At 44.4% G+C, this 15,304-nt stretch overlaps 2 protein-coding genes across 2 annotated transcripts in view; one reads left to right on the forward strand and one right to left on the reverse strand.

Annotated features, from left to right (window-relative positions):
- Window positions 1-1,787: 1,787 nt before the first annotated feature.
- Window positions 1,788-9,746, reverse strand: VIM (vimentin). The gene is made up of 9 exons (XM_055429447.2): window positions 9,022-9,746; window positions 8,324-8,384; window positions 5,708-5,803; window positions 5,459-5,620; window positions 4,840-4,965; window positions 4,085-4,305; window positions 3,600-3,643; window positions 2,982-3,067; window positions 1,788-2,148 (listed from the first exon to the last, which is right to left on the reverse strand). The coding sequence occupies exons 1-9, from the start codon at window positions 9,582-9,584 to the stop codon at window positions 2,107-2,109; spliced, it is 1,401 nt and encodes a 466-aa protein (XP_055285422.1). The 5' UTR covers window positions 9,585-9,746; the 3' UTR covers window positions 1,788-2,106.
- Window positions 9,747-9,752: 6 nt separating this feature from the next.
- The window catches only part of TRDMT1 (tRNA aspartic acid methyltransferase 1), a 101,599-nt gene continuing 96,047 nt past the window's right edge, over window positions 9,753-15,304 (forward strand). Inside the window, exon 1 of the mRNA XM_088844061.1 lies at window positions 9,753-9,773. The gene's annotated coding sequence lies outside the window, so the exon portion shown is untranslated. The remainder of the gene's footprint in view (window positions 9,774-15,304) is intronic.

The raw sequence follows: 15,304 nt of genomic DNA on the forward strand, positions 1-15,304 counted from the left end.
CTGGAAGAAACACAAGCTGGAATCAAGATTGCTGGGAGAAATATCAATAACCTCAGATATGTAGATGACACGACTCTTATGGCAGAAAGTGAAGAGGAACTAAAAAGCCTCTTGAGGAAAGTGAAAGAGGAGAGTGAAAATGTTGGCTTGAAGCTCAACTTTCAGAAAACAAAGATCATGGCATCTGGTCCCATCAGTTCATGGGAAATAGATGGGAAAACAGTGGAAACACTGTCAGACTTTATTTTTTTGGGCTCCAAAATCACTGCAGATGCTGATTACAGCCATGAAATTAAAAGATGCTTACTCCTTCGAAGGAAAGTTATGACCAATCTAGATAGTATACTAAAAAGCAGAGACATTACTTTGCCAACAAAGGTCCATCTAGTCAAGGCTATGGTTTTTCCCGTGGTCATGTATGGATGTGAGAGCTGGACTGTGAAGAAAGCTGATTGCTGAAGAATTGATGCTTTTGAACTGTGGTGCTGGAGAAGACTCTTGAGAGTCCCTTGGACTGCAAGGAGATCCAACCAGTCCATTCTAAAGGAGATCAATCCTGGGTGTTCATTGGAAGGACTGATGCTAAAGCTGAAACTCCAATACTTTGGCCACCTCATGCAACGAGTTGACTCTCTGGAAGACTCTGATGCTGGGAAGGATTGGGGGCGGGAGGAGACGTGGACAACAGAGAATGAGATGGCTGGATGGCATCACCGACTCGATGGAGGTGAGTTTGAGTGAACTCCGGGAGTTGGTGATGGACAGGGAGGCCTAGCGTGCTGTGATTCATGGGGTCGCAGAGTCGGACACGACTGAGCGACTGAACTGAACTGAACTGATAGGAACTTCTCATGACCATAGCACTTCATGCTCACTGTCCCAGATTTTGAAAGCTGATTAGAGATCAGCATCATTTTACCACATGTTATTGCCCAAGGAACAGGTAAGAACTTTCCTTTATTCTGTATCTAACATCAGTTCCTCAAACACAAGTCTTTACACATATCTGCAAGTAGATATATGTTATATTAATACATTTGGGCTTCCCAAGTAACTCAGTGGGAAAGAATCTTCTAGCCAATGCAAGGAGACATAGTTCCATCCCTGGGTCAAGATCCTCTGGAGTAGGAAATGGCTGTCCACTCCAGTATTCTTGCCTGGGAAATCCCATGGACAAGAGGAGCCTGGAGGGCTATAGCCCATGGGGTCGCAAGGAGGGTCATGACTGAGCTCACGCACATTTAGGCATTACATATAGATATACACACAGAAAAACTGGGTAGTTTCTGATGTTGAAACTAAATGAATTTGTTCCATTTCTGTGTTGCTAATGAAAGACGCAGCCCTTACATCCTGGCTGTTGTCTATGCTTTAACCCCCATAGTAGAGTTTGTGCATTCATGCTGCACATACCAAAATGCTGTTTTCATTTTAGTCAGGTTTTTCGTTTTAGGATGTCTGTTTGTTAGAACTGGAATCACACACGGATATGCACCTAGCTGAATTCATTTTATGAAAACTATGAAAATGACCTAGTGCCATTGCGAGTTATTTTATAACATCTTTTTAAGTTTAAAAACAACTGAATTGCAAAGAAGCAAGGTCTACCTAAAATGACCAAATTAAAAACTCAGTTTCAAGCATAAAGTTGAATTTCTCAAGTTAACCCAACCTTGATTTTGTGGCAGTTTGACCAATAAGACCAAAAAATACTTAACCAAAACATACATATTCTCATGAAATTAAGTGTATTATTTAGATATCATCAAATAAATAAGATACCAACAGAGTTTTCCAAAGATTTATTGAAGCAGAAACAAGTTGGTCAGATACTTGATGGAAAAAAGCAGTTTTAATGGTATTCAAAAATACTTTTTAAAAAGTATTCTAGCACAAGGCGTCTTCGGTAAACTAGATTATGTTGTAAACTTTTTTCTAAATCTTTTACGGGTGTTGGTTCAAGAACTAGGGCTTATTCCTATTCCAAATCTATCTTGCGCTCCTGAAAAAACTGCAGAAAGGCACTTGAAAGCTGTTTCTTTAAGATATGGATTTTTTTTTTCCTTCTCGCTGGTAGTATTTTGCTGCACGGAGTATGTGCAGTTTTTATTCCAGATCATCGTGATGCTGGGAAGTTTCGTTGATAACCTGTTAAGAAAAATAGAACTCAAATCAAATACAATACTACATACTAATGAAGAAATGATCCCATAAAGCCTGTCAAAGAAAAATCCTAGGATATGGATATAATTTATTGTGAAAATTGGAAGATTACATTGGTTCTGTATGAAAAGGCTCACAGAGAGTGGGGATAGACGTATATAAGATGCTCTTCACCTATAGGCAAAATATGTATCCAATAGGATGCTATGACTTAAAAATACTGTGAGTGTGTGAAGAACGCTGTAATAATCTTCAGCAGCAAAATTTACGATTAAAGCATACTAGAATGTATAACAAGTACATTTGATGTGCAAGGGAAGATTACTTGAAGATTGCAATACATTTTGACCTTGTCTTTCCTGGCACAGAGAGGTAATGAGAAACTATTTAGTCATATGTATCACATAGGTTAGCCTTTGTATCACATCATGACAGGGTCTAGGAATGTCCAGGGAAGGGCCTATGTGCAGGATCAAAACATTCCTAATATTGACATAGTCAATATGAATTCATGACATAGTCTCATGAATCTAGTTTAGGAAGTAATTTAAGGAAATAGTACTCCTGTTTCAAATTAAGCACCAAAGTAAATCACTAATTTTGGACAAAGGCAGATTATTATCTCACCTTCGCATCTAGCAGCCAAATAATTAGTTGGATGTGGGTACTGGATGGAAGAAGTACTCTTCACCTTTTAGGAGGCATGATTGAAATTGAAACCTCCCAAATTAGCTAGCTATATCTGACACAGATTTATGGATTTAAAGGCTTATCAATGCTGGCCTGAGAGTATTTCTTTTTGATTTAAAGATACCAACCTGCCCATCTCTAGTTTCCACCGTCTTAATCAGAAGTGTCCTTTTTGAGTGGGTGTCAACCAGAGGGAGTGAATCCAGATTGGTTTCTGAATAAAGAAAATAGGTCCAAAATGAGTAAAAATGAAATTTTTAAAAAGAAACAATTTTGTCCAAAAATTATGGTTTTTGTTCATGATTGTTTAAGGCACTATTCCCAAAATAATTCTAAGAGATTATCACCTGTTTTCAAGCCCAGGGGCTAATATTACTGAGACATCAGGATGGGATGGACTGTTTTAGCGTTTACTCCATCAGGAGGAAGAAAAATGGAGTTTTAATTTAACTGGAAGTACAGAATATAAAACTGTATTTGTTTGAAAATTATGGCTGTCCTAGAGAATTTTCTCTTTATGGCATTTTTCAATTTTAAAAATGAGTGTTTTATAAGCAGAATAGCTACAAGCTGCCAAAATGTTTCATAGGGAATTCCCTGGCAGTCCAATGGTTAAGACTCCGTGCTTCCACTGCAGGAGGCCCAAATTCAATCCCTGGTCGGGGAACTAAGATCCTACATGCCACAGAGATCAGTCAAATAAATAAATAAATAAAAATTTTCATAAAGGATAATCAAATGCTTACCCCTCAGGTTCAGGGAAGAAAAGTTTGGAAGAGGCAGAGAAATCCTATAAAAAGAAAAATAGTCACATTTTTTTCATAAACAACGAGAAACAAATTTATATAGTTCTTACTTTCATCAATTAAGAACATTTATACTTATAATTCATTGGTGACGGATTTGCTTTAGAAGCATTAACCCATGATTGGTCTCATTAGTACATTTAAATACTCTACTCCAAGCAGTTCCTACAGGGACTAGAAGTACTGTAGCATGACTACTGGTTTTCACAGAATCAGCTGCAGGTTCAGATCCCAGTTCAGGTTATTAACTAACTAGAACAAAGAACTCAGTCTCTCTGAACTGAAGATTTCTCATCTGTAAAAAGTGGTCAGGAGCTACCTTGAAGAAAGGTTCTGAATATGAAATGAATGGTGCATGGAAACGAGGGGCACAATACCCAGCCCAGGGTAGCTAGGCATTCACTCCCAGGAGCCCTGTTCCCTACCTGCTCTCCTCTCCTTCCAGCAGCTTCCTGTAGGTGGCAATCTCTATGTCGAGTGCCATCTTGACATTCAGCAGGTCTTGGTATTCGCGCAGGTGACGAGCCATCTCTTCCTTCATGTTCTGAATCTCATCCTGCAGGCGGCCAATAGTGTCTTGGTAGTTAGCAGCTTCCACAGAGAAGTTCTCTTCCATTTCACGCATCTGGCGTTCCAGAGACTCGTTCTGCAGGAAAGATGAGAAAGGTGGCTGGTGTTATTTCCCAGAAACAAACAAAAACAGCTATTCCCCCAACCTCAGCGGTAAAGAATCCGCCTGCCAATGCAGAAGACTCGGGCTTGATCCCTGGGTTGATCCTTTGGAGAAGGAAATGGCAACACACTCCAGTGTTCTTGCCTGGGAAAGCCCAAACGGGGTCACCAACAGTTGAAAACAACTGAGTAACTAAACAACAACAACCCCAACCATTCCGAAACTATCTGCAATCATTTCCCCTTGCAGCAAATGGGAAAAACTCCACCTTTTGGTGGAAAATAATGTACCAGGTTCCTTCCTAGCGGAAACAATAATATAGGTAAATCAAAACCTTGGGATCTCCAAGTTCTTTTTGAATCAATCTGAACGAATCATTTCCTTTGGATTAAAATGCCAGTTTTTCTCCCTTTGAAGAAAGTTTTCTTCCAAGAGCACCCTCAGATAGGCCACCTGAATGGCTACAAGCTGGTGATCTGCCCTCTCTTCATGAAGTACAATACTCACAGTCCCTTTGAGCGCATCCACCTCGCAGGTGAGAGACTGCACCTGGCGACGATACTCATTCGACTCCTGCTTCGCCTGGCGCAGGGCGTCGTTGTTGCGGTTAGCAGCTTCAGAGAGGTCAGCAAACTGTCAGGGAGGAAGCAGAAACCCGGATCAGCCACAGGCCTCATCCACAAATCCTCCAAGATTCTACGTGGCCTGGATAAATGAGAAAGCTTAAAGATGGTGAACAAATATGTAAATAAGGCATGATGCCAACCAAATTTTACACTCAAAGTTCCAGACTCAACGTCTTCCAGGATATATTTAAATTTCTGTTTTGATAACCAGAGAAAATGAGGTGGAAGGCAGATGTTGAGATTTTCAAGCAGAAATTCACTCTGCTGCCCTCATTTGCAGAGGGTGGAGGTCAAGAGCATGGTTTGGGGGTTACCTGCAAGTAGGGTGACAGATGGCAGTGGCAGAGGATGGGGAAAGGTAGGGAGTACAGCAAGAAATAAAACTTGAACAAGAAGAAAAGCCAGCTAAACTAGGGAGCTAAAAGGAACTTAGGAACCACAGACAGGTACAGCCAACAGAATGGTTTCCATTTGTTCTGGCCATACTAGCTTGTTTGTACCTTGGACTTGTACCATTCCTCAGCCTCCTGAAGGTTCTTGGCGGCCACGCTCTCATACTGCTGACGGACATCACGCAGGGCAGCCGTGAGGTCAGGCTTGGAAACATCCATATCGATTTGGACGTGCTGTTCTTGAATCTGGGCCTGAAGCTCCTGGATTTCCTGAGGAAAGAAAGACAGAAGGTCAGCCGTGCCAAGTACGGGGGCAGCTTCACCCACAAATCGTTCACAGACAGTGCCTCTTCTTACCTCATCATGCAGTTTCTTCAAAAAGGCAATCTCTTCTTGCAAGGATTCCACTTTACGCTCCAGGTCAAGACGTGCCAAAGAGGCATTGTCAACATCCTGTTTTGAAAAGAGAAAAAAAAAACAAATAGGACATGGAGGAAGATGCTATAAAGTTTGTGGCTTATCCCATTTATTCATTTTAAATGAACCAGACAAACTTAGCCTTTTTACTATGAAAAGGGCACTGACAAGTTTTATAACCCTTAAATAAGTTTGTAAATCACCTAGGGCTCCAATATACTGTTTTCTTCTCTTCATTAACAAACTTGAATTGTGATCCATTGAGTTGTACTCAAGGTGACCAATAAATATTTAAAAATAAACAAGTGTATTCCAGCATGGCAGGCTGCAATCAGTCATTATTGAATCCATAGTATCAGTGAAGTTTTCATTACTTTTTTAAATCTAGAAAATCAGTGTCACAGGAATTTTTTGAGGCAGGGGTAACATTATGGAATAATATTGATAGAATAACAGGAGCTGATCAGATTTCACACCTCGATGTGTACATGAGAAGACAAAGAACAGGAATTTGTGCTTCTGAAGTTTCAGCACGTAATACCTAAGCTCTCTTTTTGTCTCCTCAAATCTTCTGAAATTTTTTCTCGGGATCCCGAGCAAGTCATCTGACATTCAAGTTAGAAGCCTAGATCTTTACTCCAATTCAGGATGTACACTGGCAAAAATGTAGTTCAGCCAAATAAAGAAAAAGAAGTGTAACCCTGAACTGTATTTGCTTTGCTTTCTCTGGTAGATTTTTCTCCTGAAAGTCACCTATCTCATTCCACAAGGGTGTGTCCACATCTTTTTCACTTAGTACTATGTCAATTCAGTTCCTTAGCCTGTTTCAGCATGACTAATCAACATGCATATACTATAACTATATGTAGAATTTTTACTGCTCTGGTCTCCTCCTATGTTTCCACCATGTGTAAACTGGTGGGAAGATTTTATTTCCCCTCAGGGAATGTCTTAAGGATTTTTATACCTCTTATCTTGTAAGCTTCCCTTGTGTCTCAGCTGTAAAGAGCCTGCCTGCAATGCGGGAGACCTGCGTTCGATCCCTGGGTGGGGAAGATCCCCTGGAGAAGGGAAAGCTACCCACTCCAGTATTCTGGCCAGTACAGTCCATGGAGTCGCAAAGAGTCAGACACGACTGAGCGACTTTTACTTCACATATCTTGTAAGCAGTTATATTTGGAGTCCAGGTTAGTCTTAAAATGTTGACCTGTCTCTATCACCTTCATGGAAAAGTAAATGAGAAAGGGGTGATAATAAAATGATCAGTCTTGGGGAAAAAATCATTTTTGCTTGTTGTTAATCCCTGCAAAAGATAATTTGCTATTCTCAATTTCAAAAGTTCTGTGTTATTATACTTCTTTGAAGAGAATATGTGTGGTTTTATCTAATTCCTAAATAGGAGGAACAATTTATACTAATATTGCTTTATATGAAGTTACTACCAGGGAAAACATCACAGACATGATGATCAGAAGTGCTCAATGACTGAAATAAACCACATATTTCTGTGTTTAACTTGATAAATGCATTTCTGCTTCAAAATGTATTCTAGACTATTTGCCTGAGGGAGCTTTTAGAGCCAGTCAAAGTGAGTGTTCAGGATCCTTAAAGGCCATCTCTCTTTGGAGCAAGAAAACCATTTTTCTTAAAATCCTATCCTTCATTTTTAGGTTTATTCTTTATGGAGAAAATGCTAAAGAATACACAAGGATTCAAAACAGGAAGGCCTTTCCCAATGTGAGGTAGGACTGCAGCTTTAAGAACTTTTCACATCACATTCTTTGAGTCTGGGCCAGATATTAGATAACGGGATGTTAGCAAATACTTGTGTCCAATTAGAATAGTGCTTGCATCATTACATATTCAATAAGAATGTAGCCTGTTGCAAAGAGTCTCCAGGACTACAAAGACTTCTATTCTTTCTGACCAGAGCCACCACACTTGCCAGAATGTCTGTATCTACATTCCATAGTGAAGCCCGTAGAAACCATTAATACCTTTCAGCCAAGGGGACAGATGGCTCCTTTTCATCCTTATTAGATCACAAATTAGTTGTGCATAGCGATACTTCTGTCTAACCTTGGGGCCACAATAGAACTTGCCAGCAAGAAAAGAAAATTTCTGGCTGAAGTTCAGTTACACTAAGTTTCCTATCCTCCAATCCATTTCACATCTAAAAACTACAGGGCAGAATTGTGCTTTTTGTTGCCTTGTAAAAGGTAGTCAACTTTGGCAAAACCGCAACTTAAATCAAACTGTAACTCTTCAAAATCAAAATATCAACGTGTTGCAAAAACGAAAGGGAAAAAATGATTTCTTGGGAAAATAATCTTGAAACAAATTAAAAAATGTTAAAAAAGACCATGTCCTACGGAACGGTTTAATCATTCAAGGGCTTTTATCCAGAACTGCGGTCTCTCTGCCACTAGGGGGCTTGGCGCGCAGACGTGAAGTTTTGCATGATTTAGACTTGGGTTAAGGAACTTTTAGAATTGCCCGTGGGTTGGGTGGGCGGGTGGCGTCCGGTGGCTTTGAGTGGAAACGGAATCTACCAACCTGTCTGAAAGACTGCAGAGTGCTCTCGGCTTCCTCCCTCTGAAGCATCTCCTCCTGCAACCTGAAACAGTTTCAGATTAACCACAGGGGAACTGGGAAACCGCCAGGGGCGGGGCGACCACACCCAAACACCCAGTCGTGGCGCAGAGACCAAGAGTTGCTGCGCCACCTCCGCGCTCAACCAGCGACCGCGGCTTAGACCTGGTGTCCTAGGCAAGTTTTAGCGGGACCTTGGCCTCTGCGTGGAAAAGCAATCACTGTTGCCACCCCGACCTGCGAGACGCCCGCCACCACCCGACGGCGGAGGAGACTCTACAATCCCTTTGTCTCGCTCCCTCCAAGGCCAGCTGGCTGGCAGCCCGCCAGAGTGGGCCAGGAAACTTTCTCAAAGTTTGGGGAAATCGCGTTCATCCTTTTCTAGGGCCTTAGCAGCAGCAGCAGCAGAGTACACAGTGATAGTTTTACAAAAGTCTGCAACTTGAAACTTGCGTTCTTGGGCAATGAGTGGGGGTAGAGGGGAAATGCTAACTTGCAAGATCCTGATTCAGGGCGGGGCCGCGCCGCTTAAGCCACAAGCCTGCTCCCCCGCTGTCCCCCCCCCCGCCCCCGGCAGCCGCCACCCGGGCCACATCCCCAAGGGCGTGGCAGCTCCGGTATCCACTTCATCCCTCCCTCACCCCGCGTGGGCGCCGCCTTACTTCTCCCGGAGCCTCATGATGTCTTCGGCCAGGTTGTCGCGCTCCACCTCGACGCGGGCCTTGTCGTTGGTGAGCTGGTCCACCTGCCGGCGCAGCTCTCGCATCTCCTCCTCGTAGAGATCCCCCAGGCGCGACTTGCCCTGGCCCTTGAGCTGCTCGAGCTCGGCCAGCAGGATCTTGTTCTGCTGCTCCAGGAAGCGCACCTTGTCGATGTAGTTGGCGAAGCGGTCATTGAGCTCCTGCAGCTCCACCTTCTCGTTGGTGCGGGTGTTCTTGAACTCGGTGTTGATGGCGTCGGCCAACGAGAAGTCCACCGAGTCCTGCAGCAGCCGCACGCCGGGCACGCCGCTCCGCAGGCGCACGGCCGAGGAGCGCGTGGCATACACGCCACCCGGGGACGAGGTGTAGAGGGTGCGGCTGGTGGTGGGGCGCAGCGCGCTGCCCAGGCTGTAGGTGCGGGTGGACGTGGTCACGTAGCTCCGCGTGGAGCTCGGCCGGCTCGCGGTGCCGGGGCCTCCGAACATCCTGCGGTAGGAGGACGAGGACACGGACCTGGTGGACATGGCTGCAGAGGGTGGCGGTGGACTGGGCGACTGCGGTAGCACGGACTGGCTCCGGGAGGAGAGGCGAGCGCGAGGGCGCGGTGGGTGTGGGCAGAGGGAGCGCTGCTGCGTCTCTGGCGCGGGGACCCCGGAGCGAGAGTGGCAGAGGACCGGACCCCGCGCAGGGCGCAGTTTTTATAACCGCGTTAGGTAAGCGGGTTCCCTCCCACTGCCATCCCGGCGACGGAGTACGCCAGCCAATGGGGAAGGCTGGGCGGGGGGTTGGGGCGGGGGCGCCCCGGAGCCGTCCTCCTCCCCCATCTTCCCCAACCCGGACTGAGCACAGTCCCGTTACTTCTTAACTGGGCTGGGACTTTCAGGGGCTTTCCTGATGGTGGCCCGAGCTCTGTTCACCCCTGGGTGCTGATAAAGGAGGGGTCGTGCAGTGGTGGTGCGGGAACCCGCCAAGACTGGACCAGAGGGGTCCTGGGCTCCGCGCCAAAGAGATGGAGGAGGAGGCGCGCAGGTGGGGGGGCGCGCCGCAACTGGGCTGCGCTTTACCGGGAGAGAGTGGGTGCGGAGCCCCGCGGGCCAAGGAGCAGGAGGAGGGGGAGTGCAGGATCCCGCAGACCTGGAGGCGTGGAGAAAGAAACAAAGAGAGTCTGAGATTAGAGCGCGAGGTGGGGGCGCGCACAGCTCTGGACGCAGGGCTCGGGCCCCGCGCAGGAGTGTGTGTACAGCCTGCTTCGAAAGGGGATCCGATGCGGACCCCGTCTCTCTTAGTTCTCTTGTCCTGGGAATTCCTGTTCAGGGACCTAACGGGCTGGGTCCCCTTTGGACGGTGCACGCTTCGAGGCGGCGGCCGAGGAAAGCCCGGGGGAGAAGGGTGGGGTCGCTGAGTCACTGGCTCTGAGTCACTGCACCCGGCTGTCCCGCCGAGGGCTCCTAGCGGTACAGGGAAACCGTTAGACGAGATTGACTCCAGCCTCCCCGGGCCCGCGCGCATTGTTTGTTCTAAGTTTTACACAACTTCTAGCTGGGCCTCGGCTTTCTCGTGAGCAGTTCGCCTGCGTGAAGACTAGCGCGCCCCTGAGTTCATAAGAACTCTCCAAAGCCAGATTTTGCTCCGATATGCAGCCTTCTCTGTAGTAGGAAACTTATGCACACGTTCTGTAAGCGCCGAAAGCGGGTCTTGGGCATCACAAATGCACTCCGGGGAGGTTCTTCTTGCCAAGTTCCCCCTCACTCTTCACTCTTCTCTCTGGTCTCCTCTCGGCTCTCCCCCTCCCCCCATAAAACCACACCCGGCTTTTAACAGGATCTGGAAGTTTGGGGTGAAGGAGGAAGCTCTGCGTCCGCAGCTGCACAATCAAATTGATCTCTGGTTTTTCTGCTGTTGCGGAAGTCATTCAAGGTGTAAACCTGCATTAATTATAAGAATGAATTAGGTGATAATTTAAATGTTTAATTTGATGAATTAAAGGCAGTTAATTGATTAGATGATTAGCTAGAAAGGCAGTTAGTTAGCCTCAGATGATAGAATGTTTGCAGGAACTGGATTTATGTGTTCATTTTTTGTTTAATGATGATGCACCCTGCAGGATTCTTGTGTCTTGTCGGGGAAAAGTCACTGGTCCGTTGGTCGATTTTCCAGAAGAATTCCTGCAGTTGGACTTAAAGTGAGAGAAACAAAATTGACTATGGGGCAAAACGTTTTGGTGTAGGGTGCCAAGGGAGTGTTCAGACTCTTAACACCAAAACCTTTCTAGGTAAATCCCTCAGCTAGGTTTTTGTTGCAATGTTAGTAACACGAAGAACAGAATGGTTACCCCCAAAGAGAGACAAAGAAAATCCAAGACAGTCTTTCAGTGATGCCTACAGCAATTTAAAATTCAGAGGTTTTTTTGTTCGTTTATATTTACAAGACTGATGGAGTATTGAAAGGATTAACCCCCAAACCACTGTTAAAAGCATCTTGATTCTGTAGTGAATGGGGGAGATAGGGTAGGAAGAGGTAAATCCTCTTCTCTGGTGTTTTTGTTTGTTTGTTTGTCTGTTTTGAAAGGAAGTACTGAAGGTTACCTCGCATTTAAGAAAAATAGTTTAGAACCAAATGAAGGGTTTATTTCTGTACAAGCCTCTTTTAGGCAATATTTTGTTTACCACATTTTCAGTTCTGGCAAATGGAGCCGACAAGTTTGAGCAGCAGAAGCCCTGGCAGTACCGCTCCCCTGTTGAGGACATCCTTAATTCTCTCTTTCGCTGGGAGACTGCGGGTCCCTCCTGAGCATTCCTGGGGCGTGGCACCCTGGCAGACCCGCTCGGGCTCTGTGTTACCCTTTTGCTCTCTGAGAGCCCTTTATTCAAGCTACTGCCAACAAATGTCACCATTGTGAGTTTGCATGAAACCTTAGGATGAGAAAAAAGCTATCTCTCTCTGGGGGAAGGGAGGGTGAATCTTACTCCCACCTAAAATGCTGATCCCAGGGCAACGCGCTGGTGCTGTCAGAGGACGCTTGCTGTCTGACTCACTACGGAAAATGAGGGCAAGGCACTGGTGCAGTGTGGCAGGGTGCCCTGTTGGTGACCACAGCAAATTCCTCAGGCCTATGGTGGCTTCCTCTGGGGTGGCCACTGGCCCTCCTCATCATCTCAGGGGCATCCCTTCTCCTTTCTAACCTGTTCCCTATCTGTATGCTTAGGATTGTGATATGTTCACTTGCTGTCTTGAGTAGACTGGGTGACTTAAGAAACAAACATTTATTGCTTCCAGCTCTGGAAGCAGGAAGTCCAAGATCAAGGTGACAGGCAATTTGGTGTGTGATGAGAGTCTACTTGATGGTTTGCAGATGACTACCTTCTTGTTTTGTCCTCCCTTGGCAGAAAGAGTGAAGGTTGTGGTCTCTTCCTTTCTTATAAAGGACACTAATCCCACCTTAGGGGCCCCACCCTTGTGATTTCATATAAACCTAATTATCTTCCTAAGGCCCCACCTCGAAATATCCACACACTGGAGATTAGGATTATAATATATAAATTGTAGGGGCCACAAACACTCAATCCATTGTACTTGTCATACAGCGTGTGTGCACACACACACACACACAGATATACAGGATCCAATATGTCCTTCTTATTAGAAATTGCCATAGCTTGGGGTGGATTGTAGAGTGTAGAAAAGTGAGGGTTACTGAAACATTTCTACTCAATTCATATAGAATGCATGAGACTTTTGAAAAAATTTATTTCATTCTGAGATAAATTACATACCACCCAGGATAGTGCCTCAACCAAGGGAGGATGGTCATCCATGAAAGGAATCTATCTTTCTGAACTAATATCCTTGAACATTATAACTAATCCTGCTCTATCTGCACTCCTGTGTTTTTAGTACCTTTTGGAAGTAAACAGTGCACAGACATCACTTTCTCAGTTTTCATATTTATTTTTTGATTGCTGTGAAAATCTATCTCCAGAGTATTTTTGAATGCTGGACTCTGAAGCATCTTCAAACACTGCGTGCTGCAAGTTGTCTATAAATAAGGACACAGTGGACCAGTTTGTAGGCCAGGCATAAACATGACCAAATCTAAAGTACTCAACAGTGATTTTGGAATTTGCAAGCTGTGGTGATGTCAGTTGAAATGGGCAATTTGAACTGACAGACCAGCCAGCCATGTGGAGAGGAGCTTAGTGGCCTGTAGAGGCTTTCGGAGAGCTGGGTGGCAGGAGGTCGTGCCAAGAGACCAGCTTCTAGCTGGATCGCCTGGACGGAATGTCAGCAATGAGAAGGTGTCTAATGTAACAGGGTGAAAACCATGGCAAAATCTAAAGGGTGTGGTATTAAAGATAATAATAATACTCAATAATGTTAGTGCTTTAGTTTTTGTGTCTGTGGGATGACAGGAAACTTGAATTCATTTAATTTAACTGAATGCTCTTCTAGCATACTGCAGGATATAGTAGATGGTCCATTTTAAAGACTAGGCAACTAAGAAGCAAGCCAAAAATCTGCCCATGGTGATATAACTAGCAGTGGAGGCAGGAAAGCATTTTCTTTTAATTTTTATTGGAGTGTAGTCGCTTTACATGTTGTGATAGTTTCTACTGTACAGCAAAGTGAATCAGCTGTTGTTGTTCAGTCACTAAGTTGTGTCCGAATCTTTGCCATGGACTGTAGCACAGCCAGGCTCCTTTGTCCTCCGCTATCTCCTGGAGTTTGCTCAAATTCATGTCCATTGAGTCAGTGATGCTATCTAACCATCTTATGCTCTGGCGACCCCTTCTCCTTTTGCCTCCAATCTCTCTAAGCATCAGGGTCTTTTCCAGTGAGTCAGCTCCTTGCATCAGATGACCAAAGTACTAGAGCTTCACCTTCAGCAACAGTCTAGCCAATGAATATTCAGCATTGATTTCCTTTAGGATTGACTGGTTTGATCTCCTTGCTGTCCAAGGGACTTTCAAAAGTTTTCTCCAGCACCACACTTTTAAAGCATCAATTCTTTGGTGCTCAGGTTTCTTTATGGTCCAACTCTCACATCTGTACACGACTACTGGAAAAACCGTAGCTTTGACCATATGACCTTTGTATCAGCTATACATATACATATACCCCCCTCTTTTTTGGAATTCTTCCCATTTAGGTCATCACCAAATACTGAGTAGAGTTCCTGTGCTATACAGTAGGTTCCCATTAGTTATCTGTTTTATGTATAGTGTTGATAGTGTATATGTATCATTCCCAGTTACCTATTCTTCCCACCTTCTTTACCCCCTTGGTAGCCATACATTTGTTTTCTACATCTGTGTGTCTATTTCTGCTTTGTAAATAAGATTGCCTATACCAGTCCATGACGTAGGGATTGAAACTGAGTCTCCTGCATTGCAGGTGGTTTCCTTACCATCTGAACCATGTATAGTATCTAGCAGTCCCAGGTACTCTGATTTTAGGAGTTCCTTAGAATCTTCTGGAAGTGCATGAAGACTTATGTACTAGGGAGTTCACTGCCACATTGTAATTGCATGATTTAGGAAATAGCCTAACTGCTATCAGAGTTAAATATATTATTGGTTAAATATATTATCCTGCTGTTCCATACTGTGTTCCATACATAACATTCCATACTGTGTAGCCAGTATAGAATAAGATTTAATGGATGCACTCATGGAAGAATTCATTCATTCACCAGAAATTTATTCCTCACTGTGTACCAAATACCATTTAGAGCTTGAAATAAAACATTGGGTGGAATTTATATTTTAGTTTGGGGAGACAAGTCGTTTTGTAATAAATATAATGGTAAGTGCTTATTAAGAGCACTTAATAAGTAATGGAGAAGGAAATGGCAACCCACTCCAGTGTTCTTGCCTGGAGAATCCCAGGGTCGGGGGAGCCTGGTGGGCTTCCATCTATTGGGTCACACAGAGTCAGACACGACTGAAGTGACTCAGCAGCAGCAGCAGCAGCATACCAGTTTTAGGGGGCAAGCGTTTGAATTGAACTCTTTCTGACTCCCAAGTGCACTTTTCTCTTTGGCTTGATGACATTTTGCTTGCTATTAACTGATTTAATTCACAAACATTATTTAGGGGTGTACTGTGTTTCAGGAGCTGTAGGGATAGGATAACTACCAGGTTATGTTGTGAAGGAGCAGCTTCCTAAAGGAATTTGACCAATCCTTAGAATATCATGCTTTATGTTATTCAAATGATGAAACAGTGGTTCATAATACAAGAGAAAG

Source organism: Moschus berezovskii, chromosome 15, assembly GCF_049115385.1.
Source record: "Moschus berezovskii isolate FMDL1 chromosome 15, NW_MosBer_1.0, whole genome shotgun sequence".
NCBI classification, from domain to species: domain Eukaryota; kingdom Metazoa; phylum Chordata; class Mammalia; order Artiodactyla; family Moschidae; genus Moschus; species Moschus berezovskii.

Excerpts from the sequence above, each read along its gene's own strand:
- VIM (XM_055429447.2), bottom strand. The coding sequence starts at position 9,584 with ATGTCCACCAGGTCCGTGTCCTCGTCCTCCTACCGCAGGATGTTCGGA. Across the intron at positions 4,306-4,839 it reads TGGATGCGCTCAAAGGGACT|AACGAGTCTCTGGAACGCCA; the intron begins GTGAGTATTGTA and ends TCTTTCCTGCAG. Across the intron at positions 2,149-2,981 it reads TGGAAACTAGAGATGGGCAG|GTTATCAACGAAACTTCCCA; the intron begins GTTGGTATCTTT and ends TTTTCTTAACAG.